At 35.2% G+C, this 26,607-nt stretch overlaps 1 protein-coding gene and 1 long non-coding RNA gene across 3 annotated transcripts in view; one reads left to right on the forward strand and one right to left on the reverse strand.

Moving 5' to 3' along the window:
• Window positions 1-26,607, reverse strand: part of LOC306641578 — a 110,649-nt gene that overhangs the window by 59,603 nt on the left and 24,439 nt on the right. The window lies entirely within an intron of this gene.
• Window positions 971-4,826, forward strand: PPDPFL (pancreatic progenitor cell differentiation and proliferation factor like). 2 transcript variants are annotated; one of them, XM_079153647.1, is made up of 5 exons: window positions 971-1,113; window positions 1,439-1,535; window positions 2,794-2,871; window positions 2,974-3,073; window positions 3,868-4,826. In XM_079153647.1, the coding sequence occupies exons 2-5, from the start codon at window positions 1,481-1,483 to the stop codon at window positions 3,902-3,904; spliced, it is 270 nt and encodes an 89-aa protein (XP_079009773.1). In that variant the 5' UTR covers window positions 971-1,113; window positions 1,439-1,480; the 3' UTR covers window positions 3,905-4,826. The 2 variants fall into 2 exon arrangements, with proteins under 2 accessions (XP_079009773.1, XP_079009774.1); XM_079153648.1 differs by having other exon boundaries at window positions 975-1,113; window positions 3,962-4,826.

Genomic DNA, 26,607 nt, shown 5'->3' on the forward strand with positions numbered 1-26,607 from the left:
AGTTTTTCCCCCCATTTTTATGTCTGGAGTCAATATTTTTAAGACACCCTAAGACAAACTACAATGGTTGTTTTATGTGTTTGAAAAAGTAGCTGACATCAATAATTTTATAGCAATGTATACATTACCAAAATTTCTTTAAGTATGATTACACAAATGGAATGCCTCTACGCCATGTACAGAGAAACAACATGTATCCCATTTGTTTACAATAAAAAAAAATTAAAAAAAATAAAAAAAAATAAAAAAAAAAGAATACACAAGAAAAACTAAGAACACCAAATAACTTAAAGAAGTAACTGAAATGATTAATAGTCAACATAAAGAGGAGTCAGGATTTGATCCACAAATCAAATGGATCTATCAAATGGTAAAATTATCTACATAAGAAAATTTCTAAAATTGGAATAAAACAGTTTTTGCTTCAATAAATAATGATATAATGTAATAAATTTCCCTACATTATCCATGATTTCTGTCTTGTCATTCCCTCTGGAATTTCTAACTCACTATCTATCCAGCCATCAAGTTCTATTCTACATGTCCCTTTCCCAGAAATTCTCCAAATCTGCAGAGTTCTTTATTGTTCTCCTGTGACCCTATGACTGCCTTGCATCAATACACCTATGGATATATACTTTCAGTCTCCCTAGCTAGACTGCAGACAATCCATGACATCCCCAATTCTGTCCAGCTTGGTGACTTTGGTAGAGCCTGTAATTATACCCAAGGCAGAAGAGATACATGGACATTAATTTCTGCCAGGGAACCTGCAGTTAGGTAAAAGATATGACATTAAAGGGAATGAGTCCAAAACAGGGTCAAGGCCAAATCCTTCCTTGTCACTGTAGCTAAACTTGGCATGCTGACAGGTTCAAAGGTCCTTTGGACTGCTGGAGGGCAGATGGGCAGAGAGCGTCCAGTCATTGCCTTTGCCTGGCTATGTGCCACCTCACCTCAAATTACGAATAGCTCAGGCTCCAGCCAACTTGGGATTCTAAATATAAGGTTGCTCACAGATTCTTGACCACGTCAACAGTCACTGTGGTGCATTTTCTGAAGAACTTTAAAACTACATTTATTTTAGAAGAACAAATTGGAGAAAATAAATATGTGAGTGATTGGAACATGGCTCTGTTAACACTTATTCTTCCTGAAACTTTGGTTTGTTTTAGTTGTAGTAAATTGTGTTTGCATTGTAGTTGAATATGTAGTTTTTCTTTTTTTTCCCCAAGGAAATATACTAGTTGATTGCATCTTGTTTTGTTTATTACAGCATGTTTAATTGCAATTTTGTGAAAAGTTTTAAAATTCTTTTTTCAGATATTTATTATATTGTAAATGATTTCACTTTGCACATAATATTCACATGTAAAAAGGAAAAGGAAATTCCTCTATGGTATTTATCAACATCTCTTTTCTGGTCACTCTTCCTCAGATTGCTGCTTTTAGTCGCTAGTACTCTCTCACAGGACAAACTATGGCATCAGTACCTTCCATTGGATGTCTTCTGGCCAAAAATCAGTATTATCGAAGTAAGTTTTATTATCACTAGAGAATATCCTTAGAGAATATGATGAGAAGTGAAGATTGTGGGATGTTGTTGACCAAGGTATCATTGGGAGAAAGCTGACAGCTATTGCTAACAGTGAAGAAACAGCTACAGAAGATAGAAGAGTCATAGAGCTAGTGCTTCCTAGATTCATTTCTTTCTTTGGCCATGTTACACTGATAAAGCCCTGAACTCTTACAAACAAGTGAAAATCAGCTTTTGTGTAATGATTGTATTAATTTCTTACTTTCTAATTTTGATAATTGTGTAGTATATAAAAGTATGCTTGTAATATTTCTAATACAGTACAATAATATTCATTCTTGATTTTGTACTTTTTTTTAAATTTGGCTTTTATAACACTTCAAATTTGACAAGTATGTTGATAGAGATTTCATAGGATCCATTATTAATTAAAAATTGATAATTTTGCATGAACAAAGTATCACCTAATTTCTTAGAAAAGAGGAATAGCATGAGTCTGGTTCAAATATTTTCTTCTTTCCATTTCCTGAAATGGATAACAGGTCAACACTTATCTACTCAGTTTCATTTTTTAATCTATCTGTACATATTATTTTAGCATCCTAAGAAGACTGAGAAATTTTGTAAAATGAAATGAGCATTTCAGAATCAAATTAACATTAAGTAAAAGTATCTATGCCAGTGAACTATAAAAAAGTCATTTCAAGGATTGTAGCAAAAGAGTGAGAAATGTCTATGGATTTATTGTTTTCACAAAAAAGTTTAAACTATGCTTAGTGTATTTTTAACAATGGAAGTTATGTTTATAATCGCTTTACTGCTTTAGAATGTCTTATAAGACAAATAAAATATTCTTATAAAATATTTTCTTATTTTCTAAATTTGGTAATTTTGTAGGATTATAAAATATAAATATGTAATATTTATTATGTAGTACAATGCTATTCATTCTTGATTTTGTAATTCTTAGATTTCAAATTTGACATATGTATTTTAAATTCAATATCTGTATCAACAGAGATTGAGAGTTGTCTGCCATGAAAATAAATATACCTTATTAGTAGAAATTTTTCATTCAGGATTTGCTTAATTTTTCAACTTGTGATACATGATCAGGATAAAATAATTTCAAACTATGTTTCTTGAGAGTCTGTTTTATATATATATATATGTATGTTCATATATTTGTATATATATGAATGATATGTGTGTGCTTGTCTTTTTGCCTGTTGTCTTTATTTTCATTTGTTTCCTAGAGTCCAGTATTTCTTCAGTTAGCTCCTTAACTAGCTCTGATTCTGTCACTTTCATAGATGATGACAGACCTCTGCAAGGTACTTAGTTTATTTCTTATCAGTGTTACCCTCATGATTTCCCTTTGCTTTTAATCTCTCAAATTCATTTGATAAGGGAATAATTAAAAGTTTATTTGTTAGGATTACCTGAAGTGGCAGAATCCACCTGGTGGTTTAAATCTTTTTTCTACTCTGAACCTGTACTTTCAAATGTGAGAAACAAAGATTTATCTTCTAATGGGTGAGTTATTTTATTTTATTTTATTTTTTTCTGACGAGGTTATATCTTACTTTGTGAACAGAACAAAGTTTGCAGTAACTGTCATGTAATCTATCAGAGTAACATACACTTCTTTCTTGGAGACAGTGAGGCTTTGTTAGGAAGCACCTAAGGGAAGGGGATGGTGCAAACAGCTGTTTCCAAATAACTATCAATGAGAACACAAGCACTCCTCCTAATTCAATCACTGAAGAGCGATGGAAAAGTCATATGCCAATTTTTATCATTGTTCAGGGGGAATAGACTGGGAACAAGAGGCAGGGCTCTGAATTTGCTTTTCTAATTCCTGCAGGAGCAGAGTAACCATTATCTGGTTGCTGTCCTAGATAGCCTTGTTTAATGGCACTGCTGATTTTGATTAGCCTCTGTGTGGTGCCAATTACTAGTAGATTGAATTGGTGGTTAAGCAGCCTTTTCCAGACACTTTGGACTCTAACACACTGAATAGTGTACTTGTTATTATTCTAATTTTTAAAATTGCGAATGTTTTGGATTTTAGAAACTTTACTAACTCACTACAAAATGGAACAAAAAGAACATAATGATGCAGTTCATAGACTCTAAGGTTAAAACATACTGGTTCTGATAAATTTTCCAAATATTAAATAGAATCAATATTTTAAATATTTTTTAAAATGTAGGTAGGGCTGATGGTTGAAAAGATGTTTTAACTGTCTTTATCAAGCTTATTGATATTGATTATTAAATTATCTAGATAGTGTTTCATTTATTTCTCCACTGTACTTTGACCATAGAGGCAACCTACATTATGAAAAAGCATTTCACAGCTAATCATCTTTGTTTTGCGGGTCGATGAACATCATGGTGATAACTGACTATTTTATACAGCACTCACAGTTGATTCTGACAATCAAGATCTCTGCCTGCTGTGGCGCTGCAGAAGTGAACCCCTATGCTCAGCATGCTGGCTATTCCAGAGGACTCTTTCTTATTGTAAGAAAAGACCTGAGATCTCATTTCTGAGACAATATCACAGAAGCCACTCATAGCAGAAGTTTAGGCATTTTTCTCAACAATATCACAGCAAGTGGCACCAGCTGTATGGAGAACATTTGAAAAACCTGCCTTTAGAGACAATCATCTTTTTAATGAGTCTTCAAATGTAGTGATTTATGTAGTCTTTTCATTATCCATATTATTTTTATCTATAAATTTAAGTTAGAGTCTTCTTATGTCTGCTGAAAGATTTATAATTTAAAACTGAAGAAAACTCTGTGCTTCACACAATAGTTTAAAAGCTACTGGATTTTGAACGATAGAAAATAGTGCAAAATTTTTATTTTTTAATTGGAAAAGTTGAAAATAGCACACATGGCCTTAACTATATTACCTCTTAAATACAGTACCATACATATAACAAATTGTTTTGTACTGTAGAATTGAAAATTCATGATTTAAATAATATTTAACAGCATGGAAAATTATAACACAATATTAATGAAAACAGTGGGATAATAAAAACTATGTGGTATGATTTAGTTTTATTAATAATTACAAATGGATAAAATAGATTAGACGGAACTGTATCAAAATGCTAGCAGTGGTCATTTCTGGATTTCAGATTATGAATAATTTTATTTTTTCTAGATATGTTTTACCTCAAATTATATGACAATTTTTTGTATTAATAGGAAATAATAAACATTAATATAAAAATCCCTGGAATAAATTTTCTGAATGTGTATATTTCCTATATTGAGTATAATATTTCCTATGTTTCTAAGTATTAGGTAGGGAAAAATATTTCATGAATTTCACTCGAAACATTTCTATATTGTGCTTGCAAATATTTTTAATGTAAGATGTGAGGCTTATATGATGGGATACTGAACTCAGAGATGGGTGTTACTACAGTCATTTGGTTAATGTTGCATTAAACATCTAGCAGAACACTATTGATTGTAGGTAGAATCATGTTGCTGTTTTGGTAAAACCACATAACCCTGATAAACTATGAAGACTAATCATTTGCACTGATACACACTACTGACTGATCATTTACTCTTTCCAGATGGGAAATGCATTTCTCAGCTTTGTCTCTATTTTTTTTTTTTTTCTAGTTCTGCAGTACACATTCTAGATAAATGCTGTATGATTGAGCTGCATCCCTGTTAATGAAGGAACTGAAATATCACTTTGATCCATGTTATTGTTTACACATTACAGTTTTTCTAGTGATTGCTGGCACATGTACTTTTTATTTATTTATTGAGGCAGATTAAATATTTGGAGTTTATATTTCACTTAATTTTAGTCTAAATCAAATCACAAAGATTAAAGCTGATTTTTTTAAAGTGAGAGGACAAACATGGTGAAATAAAATGGTAAACGGTGGGAGGTTTTGTTTTCACTTTAATATTATCAACAAATTCCTGTTTCTTAACCACTTGGTATATGTGTGAACAGATTGCTTGTTTAGGCTATTTGACAGATTTCCTAAAATAGGTTAACAAGTTTGTACTTACTTTGTTTACTCAGAAAGTTACCATTTGTTAAATTGTTTTTGGAGGGTGCCATGTATTTGTAGTCTTTAGAACATGTTAAATAATGTGGCATTTATATTAGTTTAGTACTGCTGTTTCTGAAAGTTGTTATTTAAAATAGCTGGATTTTACATAAGAGTTCACATTGATCATAAAATGAAAATTTTCATGAATCATTTCAGAATGATTATGTGTATACATACACACATGCACATACACATGCTCATATAGATGTGTGTGTAAATGTGAGGCTAGATATGTAGCCTGAAGAAATATATAGAATCTTTCTGGAAAGTAACATCAAAGTGAACTCAACATGATTTGAGTTTCTACAGAATTAGGATGAAAAAATGAATGGAGAACAAAATGCTTTCTGATTAATTTTAGATTTCTCCTAATGAATTAGAATACATATTGGTGCTGCCTTTTAAAAATATCTGTCATATACAAGTATCAGTATAACTGAGTTATCATAGTTAAAACACCACTTCATGGCTTTGCTACCAACAGTGAAGGGTAAATACATTAGAGAGGTGTCATAGCTCCAAATGCCTAGAGGTGCTCAGTGATCACTCTAATATGATGTTATGAAAGGTTGTTTGAACTGGTGTCTGTATTAAATGTAACAGGTTTTGACAATTCCAGTTTTGGTACTGTGACATTATAAGTTGCTGTTCTACTATCTTTTTTTTTTTTTGATATATGGTCTTGATACTAAGTTCCAGGTTATTGATATCATATTCCTTACAGATAAAACTGCCAACAATCAAGCAATCAATTTTGACTAAAGTGAAAATTCTCTAATAGGAATTTAGGAATATTTGAGGGTTCATACATTATTGTTGAATTTAAAGCCAAATGAAACAAAACAGCAGAATACTAGTTTTCTAATGCAGAGTAATAATAACCCAAATTATTTTAAAGAATAAATGATTAGTTTGAGCCATATCATTTAGCAATGGCTAAATATTTTATTAAATTCAAGAAATGAAAAGTTGAAATTCATGAAAGCTGCTTATGAAATCATCTGACCTATCAAAGCCAAGGCCCATGATATTAACATCTTACAATGTCTCCTTGCAGTATTTTCTCTCAGAGAAGGGCAATATTAATTCATCAGCTCAAGCAAGTGGAATCTATCCTTGATCTCTTCCTTCATATCCAATCCAGCACTGAGTCTTTTCAATTGTATTTCTTGATATTTCTGTGGTCTAGTTATTTCCTTTCTGAATTCAAACTTCCATCATTTCTGCCATAACTTCTTACGTGGTCCACCTATAGTATTTTTATCTTTTTCCAAATAGATATTCTCTACACAGTAGCCATCATCATCTTACAAGGAACTAGTCTAGTGGTCCTCCACTGTGAACGCAAGAAACACACACACACACACACACACACACACACACGTTTTACCTACTACATTAGTATAGCTTTTACCTACTTCACTGTACGCTACTTGCAAGCAGAAGTCCAGCTTTGCTCAACATTCCATACCCAGTGTCTGACAATATTGATGAATATGAATATTTGTTACATGCTTGATAATGATTCTTTGGCCCATAATGGTCACTAACTCAAGAAATGTTATATTTCATTAGGAAAAATTAAACAATATAGTATTTCAATACAAAATGAAAGAAAATGTAGTAGTGGTAAATGCTATGAAGGCAATAAAATAATGAGTTTTGTTGAAGATTAAGACAGAGCAAAGATAAAGGGAGGGCTGTTTTCACTGGTAGTTAGAAAAGGGCTCAGTGAGAAGGTGTTATTAGGCCTGAGTCATGAAAGAGTCTGAGAAGCAGCAAGTTTTGTGAAGAGTCCTTTAGACAGAAAAAAGTCAATGCAATTTAGCACTGTCTCATGGTGTATCCCATTTCTTGTTAGAGTGTAGTGAAGAGAAAGATGCTTTGGGAGAATTTCTCGTTTTTCTTTGTGTAGTAAAAATTGTTGATGTTGTTTGTTTTTAACTAAATCCAGGATAAAAAATGGTGGTTTGGGGGAGTTATATCCTCTCTCCTTACAGTGCCTAATGGTGATTATGAATTGTTCAAAATCACAGTGCCTAGAATCATGCATACTGAGTAATCTGCCATCTCTCTCAGTCCTTATGAGTACTGACTCCTGTGGGGCATGAACTCACAGCTGTCTCCAGTTCTTGAAATAATTTCTAAGCCAACAAAGTAGATAAGTTTTACCCTGTCATTGTCTTCGCACCTCGAGTACCAGATGGGTGAATGCATTGCTACTGTTTTGAAGATTCTTTTCTAGTTTTTATTAAATGATCTTCCTTTATTTTATATTCATATTTAGAAAAAGTGAACACATCCTTCTGACTCAATAAATTACAAAGGACATATTTCAGTTCTGGTATCTGAAAAACTTTTCCCATTAAAGTATAATTTTGGTTCTCAAAAGATTATATAAAATAAAAGCATTTGATGTATTTCTAATGTAGGGTTTCAAATTTTTTAAATATTTAAATACATTTAATTAAATTTCTGAGAACAAAATATTTATTTTTATTCATAAAAAAAGAATGCATTTTGTTATAGTTTTCTCTAAGTAGTTTAGGTAGAATAGCTTTACTTCATCATTTTCAATCAGGTGTATTGGAGTTTGTTTCCCTCCTGGTTATAAGCCAAAAATATACTAAATCCTTTGCACTCTAGTAATTATTTGATTAATAGTCAACTGGAATATAAGCTTCATAAATATTTTATCCTTTCATATGCCTTCCAGAGGTATTCAAATTAATGAATAAGAAGTTGCCTGAGCTATCATTTGTAAGTCAACTTGCTGCAAAGAATAGGATCTTGAAATTCTTTTGCAAGGAAGAATGACATTTTATTTTCAAATAAACTACCTTCGAAATTATTTGTGCCATCTTAAAAAGCACCTTGAGGGAGATATTTGAATGCAAATTTCAAGTTAAATTTTATTTTGAAAAAGAAGACTGATAAAACTGTTAAACTGATTATTTAATTTAATTGTTTTTCATCCTAGTTGGATTTTACATACCCATTTATTTTTTGTTACTCTGGTATTACTTAATATTCTGGAAATAGGCCATTTTGTTCTTTACTATAAACAAATAAACAAGCAAAAACTTCCTTCTACTTTCTACTTTTGTATGTTAGGCTGCTACTCATTATAAATCTCAGTTAAGAGCACATTTGAGTGTCTTTGACAGTAAATGTACGGTTTCAGTTGATCCTGAATTCTGTATGCCAAAGCAGTAAGGATTCCAAATAAAAGCAAAGCAGGCTTTTTTTTCAAGTAAGCGTAGGACTGGAATGAGAGTTTGGTATCTGTGAAGGTGAATTAATTTTTCTTACACATATTTAAAGTTTAACCAATTTGCAACTGGCTAGTTAATTCCAATTCAACTACTAAACATGTTTGTTTGGAAAACCACTCTATCAGTATTTCTCATTTCTCCTTTCAAATCTGTAGACAATATAAGTTTTATAGAATTAAATCTCTGTAGTTAGCTGTTCTGATTAGTTATATACAGCATTCGGTGACACATAATGGTGTTTTTTCAAATGAAAATAATGACTTCTGCAAAACAAATAGTTAAAAAGATAATAATGCAGGGAGAGTATCTGGGAGTGTATTACATCACTCTGAGAACTCTGTAAGAGCCTTGATTATTGCCTAAACAAGAAGCTATTCATCTTTGCAAAGCTGCAGCTCTGCAGTTCTCATAGTTTGGTATGTGAGGAGTTTGATAAAATGCAGATAACTACGGCTAAAAATCCTATACCAATAGTCCTAAGTCAAAGCCTAGGAATCTCAATCTTCCATAAAGTCTCCTTGGTAATGGTTTCTGAGATGTGTAGGGGTACTCTACCACAGTGTTCATCAGCAAAATTGTGACCACTTCTCAGCTGAAATTTGGAAAATGAGCTGAGCTTTTTCTGCTTAGCTTTACATTTTAGGTGTAAAAAACATACCAGACCTTGGAAAGCAAATGAGTGAGTCTGGAGACAAAAATAAAGAATGAGGAAAGTTTAGGAGTTAAGCACATCTAAGCAATCAACTTTAAAGGCTATAGGAAGAGATGGAACCTGGAAAGTTTATCCAGTTTTATAGGTGGTTTTCTTTTACCACCTTAAATGCTAATGATTACAAAAAGTTTTTAATTTTAAATTTAAATCACTTTTTATGTTTTAGTTCCTAATTCATACATGATACATGTTAAAGATAAATGCAGTCTAAATGAAAGATGATACTCTTTCTCAATTTAGCTCCATTATACACCCATTATATAAAACATGTTTGGTTCATGTAATTACAATCTATATTTTCTTCTGTCATTATGTGATCACTTAATGACCTTGAAAACAAATGTAGATTGACCAAAAGAATACATATGAAAATAACAGTATGTGATTAAAATTTCTATGATTTGGATATGCAGACTGGAGGAAATCTGTCATGTGGGGGGGGGAGGCCTTGGGGATTGTATTATCTTTGGCTTCTGGCACTCAATTTTCTCTGATTCTTGGCTGTCGTGAACTAAGCTTTCCTCCACTGCTACCCTTCCACCATGATATTCTGCTTCACTTCTGACCAGAGCAATGAAACTTGCTGTCCATGAACTAAGACCTCTGAAACTGTGAGCCCAAATTAAAATTTCCCTCCTCTAATTTGTCTTATTAGTATTTTGGTCACAGTAACAAAAAACTTGCTAACAGAAATCACTGTAAATTAGAAGAGTTAGCTGAGAAGGGGGGTGGGTGCTAAATTCTCTTAAGCATTATCCTAGGAGAGCTATTTGTTTAATTTTTTCCATTATTATTTATTTGTTATCTTCCATGTATCAGGTATTCACTTAGATTCTAGTCTCACCATATTCTTTAATGTACAGGACTATAAGGAATGAGAATATCCCACCTCTTATTCCAGGGCAGGCAGATTATCACACCTATTCTTCTTCAATAAAAGAACTGGGGGAATTAAAATCTTGTAAATGCTTGCTACAGAAGTTTGTAGATGCAATAAGGTAAAAAGGAAGAATAACTAGTAGGCCGAAGTTAAAAATAGCAGCTATGGGTTTATTCTTTAAAGAAAGAGCAACAACGAAAATACATATGGTAGTTTTATAAAAAAATGAAAAATATTGTGATTTTTTCTTATTGCATGAGAATTCATAATCTCATATGAAATAAATTTAAATAACTTATTTAAATTAAAAATTTATAGTTAGTACTTTGATTTTCTATTTTAGGATTTTTTTAATGCAAATTTCTTTTTAAGTAAGAATATTATACTTTGGCCTTGACCCAGTAGCTGGCATAACATGATTTTGACTTTTGATGCTAACTTTGTTCTTTCCCCAACTTACACCTTGGAACATGAGTTAATATACAGCCAACAGTTAAAGAAAGAAAAACTAGGCAAAAGTGTATTTCCCTTCAGAAACATCAAAGATAGAACTTTCAGCTATTAAAGTCTATCCCACACCTGCCTCTCAGGTCACCAGACCTATTGCTGACTCAGAGGTTTGGCCTGATGCTCTGTAAGAGGGTAGTTGAAGGTATTCAGACTTTCAAGTCTGGTTTATGTAGGAAAAAAATCTTAATTTGGGATTGAGAAATTACGTGGCTCAGGACCAATTATTCAAGTCTGCTTTTTGCAAAGCAATCCAAGAAAAAGGGCAAAGTATCCGTCTCCCTTGAGGATATGAGCCCCACAGTCTTCTCTGTAGTCATCCCAGGTTAACTGCCTCCCAGGGCATGTTTCCTCCCTGTCTTGTGGTTTAAGCACAATGATGCCAAAAAGTGTTTCACAGGGATTAACAATCTAAACCTGATTTAAGAATTTCACACAACGACACCGATATGGTTTAATTTTTCCTTTTGCATCTAGGTAAAACTGTTCTTTTCCTTTACAGATTTTCTATGTTCCATTTTACTCTCAAAAACTATAAAAATTTAAATTAAAACATGAAATATTATGTATAAAATATCCTGTGATGGCCAAAACCTACAGGATAAGGTAGTCAACAGCATGACTTATACATCGCCCTCACTCAATCTTCCTAGAAGCATGCTCTGGAAACCACACTGCAAGACCATTCCAAGATTACATGGTCTAAGAATTGCATATTTGCAGCAACAACCCACACCAACACCATGCTGGACTGTCCTCTGTAAAGGAAGTCCAATAGGCTTCTGCAATAGAATGTCCATGCAATGTAGCCCCAGGGCCTGGAAGAGTGTGGCTATGGAAGGACTGGTTTCCCCAATCAGGGGATTAATATTGAAAGCTGTGCTTTTTCTGGACATCATCAAGAATCTGTTACAGCTCCTTCTTCTCAAACTGCCTCTCTAGGCTTGGGATCAGAGCCTTGGACTTCTCAGCAGCCTCTGGGAAAAAGACTATCTACTAGGGTTTGTATATGAGATGTCCCACAAAAAATTCATGTGCATGAAAGAATGTGCAGAGTTGAAATGGTTAGATTATGAGAACTGCAACTTAATTAGTAGGTTAACTCATGTGATGGATTAATAATTTGAAAGAAGTACTGTACTGAGTGGTAACTGTTGACAAGCAAGACATGGCTGGAGAATGTAGGTCACTGGAGGCATGCCCATGGGGATCACATCTTGTCCCTGGCTCCTTGAATATGCACTCTCTCCCTTTCCCTCCAAGCTGCCATGAGCTGATTTTCCCTAATATTTTTTATTACTAAAAAGTTATTTCATTTTATACACTTGTAATAATTAATCTATAGAATAAATATGTAGAAATATCAATCTTGGGTCAAAATATTAATTTCAAATTGTGATAGGCAATGTCAGTTTGTGTTTGTTAAAGTTGTAACAGTTCAGACCACACAAGGTCCTTTTGATCTCTATCTTAGCATGTACAGTGTGTAATCAATTATAGATCCTTTTCAGTTTGTTAGGAAAATCCAGAATATTTCATTAGCTTCTACTGGGAACTTTATTATAAACAAGAATATACATTCTTTTCCATTTGTCTAAGAGATAGTCTGCAATTCTTTTACTGTGATCACAGCCTCTGTGCATTGCCTTTCTAAGAGTATTTCTTATATTAAGGACATAAGTCTTTATGTATCATATATTACATTGTTTTCTTCTGCTTTTGTTTAAAGTTCATTTTGTTAATGGAGATTTTGTCATGAAGAATTTCTTGTGTGTGCATGTGAATCCTCAAATTTTAAAATATTTCTTTTGTTACTCATTGATTGTGTTTCATGTTTAGAAATCTTTCCTCATCTATATATTTTTTCCCTTTTTCTTCCTTTCTTTTTCTCCTTTCTTTGTTTCTTTTTGGTGCTAAGAATGCAACCCAGGGCCTTGCACATGCTAGACAAAGATTCTACCATTGAGCTACACCAATAGCCCTCACCTAGAACATTGTTTTAAAACCTTCCCCTTATTGCTAATGCTTTCATAGTTTCATTTTTTCCAAAAACGTTCTCATTAGTTGCTGGGAATGGTGGTGCACACCTGTAATCTCAGCAACTTGGGAGGCTGAGGCAAGGGATTTGCAAGTTCAAATCCAGCCTTAACAACTTAGTGAGGCCCTAAGGAATTTAATGAGAACACTGTATTAAAATAAAAGATATAAAAGGACTAGGGATGTGGCTCAGTCGTTAAGCACTCCTGAATACAATCCCTGGTACCAAAAAAAGTTTTATTAGTGAATTATAGTCATACATAATACTGGGGTTCATTTTGACATAATCATAAATGCATGGAATACAATTTGCTCCATTTCAGTCCCCAGTGCATCCCTATTCCCTCTTTGCAATACTGCCCAAATTCCCCTTCCTCTACTCTACTGATCTTCCTTTTATTTATTTATTTTTTTAAAATAGGTACTTTATAGGCTATATATAAAGATAAAATTCACTGAGGTGTGTTTATATATGTTCATAGCATAATTTGATCAATTTCATTCTGCAGTTCATCCCTTCCCTGTCCTTCCCCATGCTCCTTCTATCCCCCTCTTTTATTTCACTCACCTCCCTCTATATTCATGGGATTTCCCACCAACACATTTTTCCCTTTATTTTGTTCCAGTTTCTGCATATAAGAGAAAGCATTTGACCCTTGCGTTTCTGAGTGTAAGCTTATTTAAGTTAGCGTGTTTTCCAGTTCCATCCATTTACCAGCAAATGGCATAATTTCATTATTCTTATGCCTGAGTAAACTACATTGTGTATGTATACACATTTTCTTTATCCATTCATCTCTTAATGAGCACCTGTGCTGATTCTATTACTTGGTTATTGTGAATTGTGCTGCTCTAAACATCAGTGTACCTGTATCACTATAGTATGCTGATTTTAGTTCTTTCAGATAAATACCAAGGAGTGGGACACCTGGGTCAAATGGTGTTCCCTTCTTAGTTTTTTGAGGAATCTCCATTTTGTTTTTCAAAATGGTCATATTAATTTTAGTCCCACCAACATGAGTGTACCATTTCTCTCACATCCTATCCAAAATTTATTATTAGTAGTATTCTTGATGATTGCCATTCTCTTTGGAGCAAGATGAAATTTCAAAGTAGTTTGGATTTGCAGTTTCCTGATTCTGAAGGGAAGCTTTACTGGGTATACTAATCTTGCTTGGCACCCATTGTCACTTAGGCTGTATATTATTCTACATATTATTCCAAGCCCACCTTGCTCTTAGGTTCTGGGCTGAAAAATCAGTAGAAAATCTAGTTTGGCTTATATCCAAATGTGAGCTTTCATTTTTCTCTTGTGACTTTTAAAATGCTATTCTTGTTCTATGTTAGGCATTTTAAAAATGTATCTTGGAGAAGAACTTTTTGGTCTTGCCTATTTGTGTATCAAATGCCTCCTGAATTTGGATTTCCATCTCATTCCAAAGGTTTGGAAAATTTTCTGATATTATTTAATTGAAAAGCTTGTGTATTCCTTTAGTTTATATTTTCATGTCTTCTTCTACACCAATTATTCTTAAATTTGGTCAATGTTATTTCTTGACCAAATGTTATTTCTTGACCAATGTTATATTCATGGTCTCAAAGTCTTTATTGTTGACTTTATTTTTAAAATTCTATACTTCATCTTTGAGGTCTGACAATCTGTTTTCTATGTGTTTTAATCTATTGGTGATGCTTTCAACTGAATATTTAATTTGATTTGTTGAATATTTCATTTCCAGGATTTCTGTTTCGTTCTTTTTCAGAATCTTTCTGTTTATGGAAATGTTCTTTCACTTCTAGTATATTCTATCTTAATCTATTCTTCCATCTTCTTTTAGTTCATTGAACAGTTTTACTGTGAACTTTTAAAATTCTTCTCTGACATTTTCTACACTTTGGTGTCAATGGAATCAGTTGTTGAAGTACTGTGGGTTGTTTGGGGTAGTTTTTCCCTTTGCCTTTTCTTATTGTTTGTATGTCTACCCATCTACTGAGATGATTATCTTTTCTACTTTTCTTGAAGGAACTATTTAATGAGTATTTTTCTTTTAAATTCCCCAGGCTGGGTGAATATCCAGGTATAGATGCTTCCACTCAACCTGCAGCTCTCTTGTTCTTGATATCAGCACCACTTTGAGAGAAGATACTAAATCCTATTAACTGCAATCACTTCAGAGCAAAGTCATGTGCTAATAAACCTTAGGAAAACAATGACTTACTGAAAATATTTTCCAAAGTTCCTCCAACCTGGTTATAAAATTGTAGTAGTGTTCTGGAATATGTTGAGAATTTATTTATTACAATAGTAAAATTACTATTATACTATAGAGGGGCTGAAAAGGAGAAATAAGAAAAATTGGGAAAAGGAAAAGAAGAAAGAGAAAAGAAAAAAGAGTAATACAGATCAAAATAAAAAAGAAGAAAAAAGGGGTGGGTGTTGAGGCAGGACTACGTAATACAAGAGGGTAAAGGGAGACTAAGAAGAGCAAGTGTAAACCTGAGCCAGGAAATCAAAAATAGAAAGAATGATTTCAGTTAATGCTTTAAAACATTAAAAGAAATACAATCAAATGATCTGAGACTTTCAGTGTTGAATACTAGGAAAACATCTCTTAGTTGAAGATGGAATGTAATACCTATAAGATCAAAATTGACAGTTATTTGTGATAATTGATGCTCAAGTGGGGAGATTTCTTACTGAGTCTTCCTGATTTGAATGTCATCAGTATTTGGGATTTTATAAGTTGTCCACCACTACACAAGTTTACCTCTAAGTTTCCTTGAGTGTGGAGGTAGTGATCATATCAACTCACCTCTGATACAATTCTAAGAGGTCCCCTCCAATTTTTGTTGTGTCTGGTGCCCACTAGCTTTCTGTTGGGTAAGAGGAGATGGTCCCTAATTGTCTGTTAGTTATTATTCAGGTTGTTTCCTGTTAGAGGGTTCAGGTTTGTGTACCCTCCTGAAGAAAAGCTCTGTGTATTTAGCCCTACCAAATCCAATGTGGGCTATCCCATGTATATTTTGGAGTGTATGAAATGTGACAGGCATTGCAGTCTGGTTGGTACGGTACTGGCTGGTGTAGGATGACTGCCTTCTTCAGAGTGCTCAGGTCACAGGTTGGATGGCTTGTATTTGGGCACACTGTGCATTGACTGGAGTCTGTGAGATGCTCCTCTGTCAGCCCTTTTTTGGGGTATAGTACCTGTATATATGTGTGGAGGTTCTCTGCTGGCTATGTGGGGTTAGCCTCAAGTAATGCCTCCTATGGTTCCATACATCTGAAAGGAAATTGAGTTAACTGGCAATTCTGGGACTCTCAACTGTGCAACCTCCTAGGAGTGCTGGGGTACAGGAGCTACTTCCCTGTTTGTTCTGGATTTATCACCAGTCAATGTTTGTTATACAGCCTCAAGGCCAAAGGCTACATGCTTGGACGACACTGCATCTCCTATTTCTTTTGGGTACAGGGGCACAGTGTGCAGGGCTCCGGGCTGTCACTAACTTCTTTGGAATGCTGAGTGCTTGTTCTCCTTCCCATGGAATTATTGATAGTGGCACAGAGCTTAGTGACTGTCTGTAACTGTGAGACCTGTGAATTCAGACTCTGGGTGTTCTGTGGCACAGAAGCCTCCACCCTAAATGCCATATATTACAAGGGCACTCCATGACTGGGATAATGTCAGCTAGCCCACCTTTGAGCATCTATGGACTGTTGAGAATCATTAAGGCCCAGCTCCTCTACACTGGGGTTTCTTTCTAGTAATGCTGTCTAAGTCTTGGTGGTTATCTGCATCTGTGGGGCATGTGGGTGCAGACTCTGTGGGTAGTCTGTGGAACAGATGCTTCTCCCCTGACTAGTGTAGCTCATGGAAATTTCATCTGTCATCATGCCAAAGGTAGTGTATCAATTGCCCCATCTTTACCTGAGCTCCTGTAGAGACTGTGAGGAGTTCTGGGTCAGTTCTGGGACATTAGTTTTGGTTCTCTTGATGTATCTTGGTACTTATACAATATCACCCATAGTTTGATAGCTTATTCTAATATTTGAAGTTTTATTTTAGCTCATTTTTAACTGTTCATCTTGAAAATATTATAGATTTATAAAAAGTTACAAGAAAATATGGAAGTGTTCTGTTGATCCAATTTCCACAAATGGTTACAGTTTACACAGTTATACATAAATGCCAAAGGAAGGAATTTGACCTTAACACAATAATGTTTAATTAACACTTTGGGAGTGATCCATCCTACTCCTCTTGTCTGAGGTGAGGGGTAGAGTTTTATTGTACTTTCAGTGAGCAGTGGTCCTAAGTTCCTTCTACACTGATTACTGAGTCAACTTGGTTTGGAGATATTCCCTCTGGTTTTATTTGTTACTATCTGAAAGTGGAAAGAAGCTGTATTAATTTAATTTCTTATAGGGAGACTGGTTACTGGGGGACACTACAAGATGACTGCATGATCAACATAACTTTCATCCCACAATTTGAGCTGAACTGCATGATCTCCTAAAATGTCTTTTCTCCTCCTGGCCCATTTTACTTGGTCTGCTTTTCCAGCTGTTGTTAAGGAGGTAAGCTTATAGTATTTTCCTTTATCTCTTTCTCACCTTGTTACCCTTTCTCCCTGACACCACCCTGGTAGGGGTTCAGGGTCCAGGAATTCTGTCCATATTTTCTGTTATATTAATCAAATTCCAAATGTCTTAAAGTCTCTAGCTGTCCAAACTGAGTTTTATATTACTTATTCTCTTACCCACATCTCTGGTCAGCTGTTCTTTCAGTGTTCCATTTCTAGATTATGGAGGAGCCAAGGGTCACTGCCCAGATCTGCTACACCACATTCCTGCTCCCTCTCATAGGTTAATTTTTAATATTAAATTTTTCCTATTTGCACTTCATTTTGGGGTAAAGATATGATCAATAGTTCCAAATTTTTAAAAATATCTAATCTGTCATTCCAACACAACTTGTTGAGTAATATCTTTCTTCCAGTGATTTGCAATGGAATACCACTTTTTTTCCTTAATGTCTATGACTTCTCTTCTGGACATTAATTTTGGTTTTCTTGATGTATCTTGGTAATTGTATAATATCACCCATAGTTTGATAGCTTATTCTAATAGTTGAAGTTTTATTTTAGCTCATTTTTAACTGTTCATCTTGAAAATATTATAGATTTATGAAAAGTTACAAGAAAATATGGAAGTGGTCTGTTGATCCAATTTCCACAAATGGTTACAGTTTACACAGTTATACATAAATGCCAAAGGAAGGAATTTGACCTTAACACAATAATGTTTAATTAACTCTCCTCATTCCAGATGTGGCACATGCATAATAATCTAAATTGACCAACACATACACCACTTATGGTAACTCTTGAAATAAAAATTATATTTTTAGAATTCTATTATTTTATGAAAAAACTAAGAAAGTTGGTGTTTTAGTTTTTTGTGGACCCATTCTTTATTGTTCCAGCACAATTGATAAGTCATATGGTATTGGCGTGTTTAGTTTTATTAAACACTAACATACTGTTTTCCAGAGTTGCAGTATCATTTTATATTCCCAACAGCATTTTCCTCAAGTCTCAATAATTTCATATTGTTATCATTTCTATTTTAGTTGTTTTACTAGCCGTATAATTTTACATTTTCTTTCTGTAGCTATTAATCATAACTAATGAACTCAAGAGAAGAAATGTCTACCACAACTACTTTTTCTTCTCCTTCTAGGTTTTCAAAAACTTCAATATTAGGTCAGTCATGAGTCTTTATAAATCCTTTTCATCAGACTCTGCCAACTGGTCTTGGTCAGGAGAAGTCAGTCACGTGTCTATCTTACTAGGGGCAATGTCATTCTTATCATGGGGTAAAATTACACCATTACATCATCTCAGCACACAGCACTCAAGTTAATATTGCAAGTTATGTTTTGTAGAATGCACAGCACACAAAATGTCACACATTAATTTGCTCCTTACAGTGCCACAATAAGAACAGAGAGAACTGCCTTTTTCTTTCTAGTAAAGTTGTAATTCTAGGCTTCCACATGATCTCCATGGACATTCTCATGACCTTGAGTGACATATAAATTGCACTGACAATGCGACCTCCAGTAACACATGAGTTCCACTGACATTGACTTCTGCTGATGTATGAATTCATCTAACACCACAATGACCTTCAATGACACGTGAGTTCCACTGACATCCTTTTGATCTCCAGTGACACATGAGCCCCACTGATGCTGTGACTCCACTGGCACATGGGCTTGACTAACACTGACATAAGAGCTCACTGTAACAGTATAGTTTGGATGTGAGGTGTCCCCCAAGAGCTTGTGTGTGACACAATGTAAGAAGGTTCAGAGGAGAAATTATTGCATTCTATTTTAACTGAATCAGTGAATTAATCCTGACGGGATTAGTTGAGTGATAACTGGAGGTGAGGCAGGTAGGGTGTGACTGCAGGAGATAGGAACTGGGGCATGGCTTTGGTGTAAATATATTTGTATCTGGTGAGTGGAGTATCTCTCTGCTTCCTGATTGTAAAAACCCAGAAACCACTCTGGACATGGGAACTCACATAAGAGGGTTTATTAAGCAAACAAAGTGTCTCCCTGCAGGGTAAGAGAGAAAATGAGAGGGGGAGAGAGAGAGAGAGAGAGAGAGAGAGAACAAGATAGAGTGTGAAAAGTGAGGAAGAGAGAAAGAAAGTGAGTAGGAGAGAAAGCATGAATGAAAAAAAATGGAAGGGAGTTATCCTTAAGCAGTCGAATTCCATGGGTTAACAGGGGACCAATAATGGATAAGGATACTTGCAAGCTGACTGATGAACCAATAGCTAGCTAGGATGTTCACAGACTGACAAGAAGTTGGGAGGTGGGGAAATGACTGCAGCGTAAAGGGCAGGGGAGCAACTTTATATTATATTATACTGGTCACCATGATGTAAGCTGCTTCCCTCTGCCACACTCTCCTTCCATGATGTTCAGCCTCACCTTGAGCCCTGAGGAATGGGACTGACCTTCTATGGACTAAGCTTTCTGAAATCGTGAGCCCTCAAATAAAACTTTCCTTCTTTATAGTTGTGCTGGTCGAGTCATTTAGTAATAACAGCAAAATAGCTGACTAAAACAGAAATTGGTACCAGGAAGTGGGGTCCTTGCTATGACTGACCATGTGGCTCAGAAGCTTTTGGAGCTTCCTGGAATCAGTGGGAGGAATTTTGAGATGCTTAGCAGTACAAGTTGGAAGTGCTTTCGATTGTTGTAAGCCAATTCTGGTGGGTGCTCAGAAGACCGGAATGGCAATAGGACCATGGTCAGTGAAGACAGGGCTCAAGAAGATTCAGAAAAGAGGATTCTGTTGGAAGTTGGAGTAGAGGCCATTCATGTTATGTTCTGACTGAGAAGTTGTCCGCATTTTGACCATGTCCAGAGACTTTCTGTGAGGCTGATTTCTCTGTGAAGCAATGGACTTCTTAATCTGGTGGAAGAAATGTCTAGGCAGCATAGCATTCAGAAAGTGGCATGGATATTGCTGGTGGCTTTTGACCAAATTTATTGTGATAATCAGGAGCAGAAAGTAGAACAAAAAGATTTTAAAAAGGTGAACTTGAAAGGCAGGAGTAAAACTAGGGCTAAAGAAATTGCAGCTGTTAAAGACAATACTGCCACTAAAGGAATGCTAAAGACTATGCCTAGAGACAATAAGAAAGATAACTTGAGGGCATCAAGACCACACTCCTCTCAAACTCAAGTAAAGGTGAAAATTCTCTTGAGAAGAGACCAATGGGGCAGGCTTCTTGCACTAGCGGGGTCTAGAATGTTTTTTCAACATGCTCAACCCAGATACTCAGAGGCTGCTGCAGTACTAGTCTCTGGAGGCTTGTGTGCTATTTGAGATAGCAGTAGACTTTGGCGTCAACCATGTGGTGCTGGTTTGCAGGAATGCAGTATGCTGGAGTTAGGGGATCATGGAGGTTTCTGCCAACCTTTCAGAGGAAGGCCTGGGAGGCCAAGCAAAGTGCAGCAGGGTCAGAGTCCCTGTGGGTACCCCCTGAGAAGTCAAAGTGTGGAGATGTAAGGAGGAAGCCGAAGTTGAAGTGGAAACCCCCCAAATTAAGAAATGCCAGTAACCTGGGACATCATCCTAGGAAAGCTGCAGGAAATGAACAGAGACAAACCAACAAAATGCACTTGGGCTGCAACAAACAAGACCATAGGGCAGAGCTACACATGCCATTTGGAGAAAACATCAAGATACCATGTACCCCAGGTGCCAGACTTGGAGCTACAGGACTTGTTTGCCCAGCTGGATTTTGGTCTTGCTTTGGTTCTATCCATTCTTTCTGTGACCCTATTTTTGTAATTAGAAATGTTTACTCAGTATCTTTATGTGTTGGATATTTGTAAATTGCTTTTAATTTTATAGGAGCTCACAATTCGAGATTGCATTGAGAGTAGGAAAAGACTGTGGACTTGAAATTTGAGCAATCTTGGATCTATTGAGACTATAGGGACTCTTGAAAATGGACTAAATTTATTTTACATTGGTAGGTGAGTGTGAGCTTTTGGGGGCTGGGGGCAGAATGTTATGGTTTGGATGTGAGGTGTCCCCCAAAACCCATGTGTGAAACAATATAAGAAGGATCAGAGGAGAAATGATTGAGTTTTGAGAGTCTTAACCTAATCTTAAATAATCCCTGATGGGATTAACAAGATGGTAACTGGAGGCAGATAGGGTGTGGTTGGAGGAGGTGGGAATTGGAGCATGGCTTTGGGGTATATATATTTGTATCTGGTTAGTGGAGTCTCTCTCTGCTTCCTGGTCACCATGATGTAAGCTGCTTCGTGAAAGGAGCAGACTTGGATGTCTAGCGAATAAATGACAAGCCCCTAGTGGACAGCAAGCCAAAAAGACATGTGTCACGAGAGCACTGCACCAAGGAGATAAGACACCACCTGGACCAGAATTGGAAACAAGCCAAGAAAAAGGGTATATAAACTCCCCTTTCAGACAGCTCCTCGGCTCAGCCCAGATCTCCTGATGAATCCCCGTCAGCCAGGTTCGGGAGCACCACCGATCATCCATCCATCAAGACTGCCGAGACTCTGCTGCTCTGATGGCTTTATGACCCACAGAGCCCGCTGTCCTCGATTCCCAGACCATTGGCAGGAGGGAGTTCCGGACCAGCCATTGTCTTCTCTCTGACTAAGATAACATTGCATTCGGGGTCGTCGGAACCGACAAGGCAGAGAGGACTTTGGATTATTTGATTGAGGTGTGTTTATTTGCCATTCGATTTGATTGATGTGTAATATTAGAAAGATTAAGGTTTGTGTTATCCCAAGTGTATCAAATAAAGCCAATTTGTTTGGAACCAAATTCTAGTCACTCGCCTCTCTGCTGCTCGCGACACTTCCCCCTGCCACCCTCTCCTGCCATAATGTTCAGTCTCATTTTGAGCCCCAAGGAATGGGGCCAGCCTTCTACAGACTAAGACCTCTGAAATTGTGAGCCCTCAAATAAAACTTTCCTCCTTTACAGTTGTGCTTATCTGGTTGTTTAGTCACAACAGCAAAATAACTAAAACAGAAATACTGTCATGATCTTCACTGACACAATGACTTCCACTGACACTACAGGCACCCAGAGTTGTGACATTTGTGCCCATCTTCCCATATACTTAAGTCACAGAAGTTAGCACCCATAATCTTTGCATAGTTATTGAGGTCTCCTTATTAGAGCTCTTATTTTCTGGTTTCATTGGATGATAGTACTTAAGCCCAAACTCAAAGCCATGTCTTGAAAAACTATTTTTTTTATTATTAATTTTTTTTATTTGTTACAGACTGCATTTTGATTCATTGTACACAAATGGGGTACATCATTTCATTTTTATGGTTGTGCATGATGTAGATTCATACCATTTGTGTAATCACACATGTATATAGGGTAATGATGTCTGTCTCATTTCACAATTTTTCATACCCCTCCTCCCTCTCATTTCCTTCTACATGATCTAAAGTTCCTCCACTCTTCTCTCATTCCCCACTCACCCCACACCCATTGTATATCATCATTCACTTATCAGGGAAAACATTCTGTCTTTGGTTTTAGGGATTGGATTACATTACTTAGTGTGATACTCTTGAATTCCATCCATTTATTTGCAACTGCCAAACTATTATTCTTTATGGATGAATAATATTCCATTCTGTATATATGCCACAGTTTCTTTATCCATTTATCTGTTGAAGGGCATCTACTATGGTTCCACAATCTAGCTATTTTGAATTGAGCTGCTATGAACATTGATGTGGCTGCATCACTGTAGTCTGCTGATTTTAAGTCCTTTGGGTATATACTGAGGAGTGGGATAACTAGGTCAAAAGGTGGGTCCATTCCAAGTTTTCTGAGGATTCTCCACACTGCTTTTCAGAGTGGCTGCACCAATTTGCAATTCCACCAGCAATGTAAAAGTGTGTCTTTTTCTCCACATCTACACCAAACATCTATTATTTTTTGTGTACTTGATAGTAGTCATTCTACTTGGAGTAAAATGAAATCTTAGAGTTGTTTTAATTTGCATTTCTCTAATTACTAGAGATGTTGAACACTTTTTTTTTATATATATATATTAATAGCCTGTATGTCTTCTGTAAAGTGTCCAGTTCCTTGGCCCATTTATTGATTGGGTTCTGTGTATTTTTGGTGTAAAGTTTTGTAAGTGCTTTATAAATTTTGGAATTAAGTGCTCCATCTGAAGTGTGTGTGGAAAAGATTTTCTCACACTCTAGGCCCTCTTTTCACATTATTGACTGTATCCTTTGCTGAGAAAAAGCTTTTAAGTTTTAGTCCATTCCATTTATTGATTCTTGTTTAATTTCTTGTGCTTATGGGAGTCTAATTGAGGAAGTCTGATCCTAAGCCAACATGATAAAGATTTGGACCTACTTTCCTACTTTGTCTTCTATTTTGTTCAGGGTCTCTGATCTAATACCTAAGTCCTTGATCCATTTTGAGTTGAGTTTTGTGCAGGGTGAGAGATAGAGGTTTAATTTCTTTTTATTGCATATGGATTTCCTTTTTTCCCAACCCCATTTGTTGAAGAGGCTATCTTTTCTCCATTATGTTTTTGACTCCTTTGTCTAGTATGAGGTGATTGTATTTATGTGGGTTTCTCTCTGTGTCTTCTATTCTGTATTATTGGTCTGCCTGTCTACTTTGGTGCCAATACCATGTCATTTTTGTTACTATTGCTCTGTAGCTTAGTTTAAGGTCTGGTATTGTGATACCTCCTGCTTCACTTTTTCTACTCAGGATTGTTTTGGCTATTTGAGGTCTCTTGTTCTTCCCGATGAAGTTCTTGATTGCTTTCTCTATTTCTATGAGGAATGTCATTGGGATTTTAATTGGAATTGCATTTAATCTGTATAGCGCCTTTGATAGAATGGCCATTTTGACAATATTAATCTACCTATCCAAGGACATGGGAGATCTTTCCATCTTCTAAGATTTTCCTTCAATTTCTTTCCTTACTATTCTGTAGTTTTCAGTGTAGAGTTCTCCTCTTTTTCACCTCTTTTTTTAGATTGATCCCTAAGTATTTTTTTTTTTTTGAGGCTATTGTGAATGGAGTGACTTCTAATTTCTCTTTCAGAGGATTCAAACCTATGAATAGAAATGCATTAGATTTATGTATATTGATTTTATATCTTGCTACTTTGCTGAATTCATTTACTAGTTCTAGACGTTTTCTAGTGGAGTTTTTTGAATCCTCTAAATATAGAATCATCATTGGTAAATAGTGACAGCTTGAGTTCTTCTTTTCCTATTTGAATCGCTTTGATTTCATTGGTCTGTCTAATTGCTTTTGCTAGTGTTTCAAAGACGATGTTGAATAGAAGTGGTGAAAGAGGGCATCCCTGTCTTGTTCCAGTTTTTAGAAGGAACACTTTCAGTTCTTCTCCATTAAGAATGATGTTGGCCATGGGCTTAGCATAGATAGCCTTTACAATGTTGAGGTATGTTCCTACTATTCCTATTTTTTCTAGTGTTTTAAGCATGAAGGGGTGCTGCATTTTTTCAAACACTTTCTCAGCATCTATTGAAATAATCATATAATTCTTAATTTAAGTCTATTGATGTGATGATTATATTTATTGATTTCTGGATGTTGAACCTACCTTGCATCCCTGGGATAAACCCCACTTGATCATGGTGCACTATCTTTTTAATGTATTTTTGTATGTGATTTGCCAGTATTTTATTAAGGATTTTTGCATATATGTTCATCAGGAATATTGGTCTAAAATTTTCTTTCCTTGATGGGTCTTTGTCAGGTTTTGGTATCAGAGTGATACTAGCCTCATGGAATGAGTTTGGAAGGGTTCCCTCCTTTTTTATTTCTTGGAATACTTTAAGGAGTATTGGTATTAGTTCTTCTTTAAAGGTCTTGTAGAATTCGACTGAGAATCCATCTGGTGCTGGGTTTTCCTTGGTTGGTAGGCTTTTTATGACATTTTCTATTTTGGTGCTTGAAGTTGATCTGTTTAAATTGTGGATGTCCTCCTGATTCAGTTTGGGAGGATCATATGTCAATGTCTTCAATGCTTTCTATTTTGTTGGAGTATAGATTTTCTAAGTAGCTTCTAATTATGTTTTGTATTTCAATGGTGTCTGTCATGATCTTTCCTTTTTCATCATGAATTCTAGTAATTTGAGTTTTCTCTCTTTTTGTCTTCATTAGTGTGACTAGGGGTTTATCAATTTTGTTAATTTTTCAAAGAACCAACTTTTTGTTTTGTCAATTTTTTCAATTGTTTCTCTTATTTCAGTTTCATTGATTTCAGCTCTGATTTTAATTATTTTCTGTCTTCTACTATTTTAAATGTTGATCTGTTCTTTTTCTTGGACTTTGAGATGTAATGTTAGGTTTTTTAGTTGTTGTCTTTTTTTTTTTTTTTAATGTATGGGTTCAATGCAATAAACTTTCCTCTTAGTACTGCTTTCAGAGTGTCCCAGAGATTTTGATATGTTGTGTCATTGTTCTCATTTACCTTAATACTTTTTTAATTTCTTCCCTGCTGTCTTCTGTTATCATTGCATCATTCAATAGCTAATTATTTAGTCTCCAGGTGTAGGAGTAGTTTTTATTTGTTATTTTATCATTGATTTCTAGTTGTGTTCCATTATGGTCTGATAGGTAGTATCTCTATTTTTTTGTATTTACTAATGGCTTCTTTGTGGCATAGCTTATGGTATATTTTGGAGAAGGATCCATGAGCTGCTGAGAGGAAAGTATATTCACTCAAAAATGGATGAAATACTCTGTAAATGTCCATTAAGTCTATATCATTGATTTTATTATTTAGTTCTATAGTTTTTTTGTTCAGTTTTTGTTTGGAGGATCTATTCAGTGGTGAGAGTGCTGTTTAAAGTCCTCCACTATTATTGTGTTTTGGTCTATTTGATTCTTAAAATTGAGAAGGCTTGTTTGATGTACATAGATGCTCCATTGTTTGGGAAATAATTTAAAAT

This window comes from Sciurus vulgaris (genome assembly GCF_902686455.1).
Source record: "Sciurus vulgaris genome assembly, chromosome: 1".
NCBI lineage: Eukaryota > Metazoa > Chordata > Mammalia > Rodentia > Sciuridae > Sciurus > Sciurus vulgaris.

What these genes read in the sequence shown, in the direction of transcription:
- PPDPFL (XM_079153647.1), top strand. Translation starts at nt 1,481, where the DNA reads ATGGCATCAGTACCTTCCATTGGATGTCTTCTGGCCAAAAATCAGTAT. An exon ending in CAAAAATCAGTATTATCGAA is followed by an intron (nt 1,536 to 2,793) that starts GTAAGTTTTATT and finishes TTTGTTTCCTAG; the next exon opens with AGTCCAGTATTTCTTCAGTT. An exon ending in AAAGATTTATCTTCTAATGG is followed by an intron (nt 3,074 to 3,867) that starts GTGAGTTATTTT and finishes CTTTGACCATAG; the next exon opens with AGGCAACCTACATTATGAAA.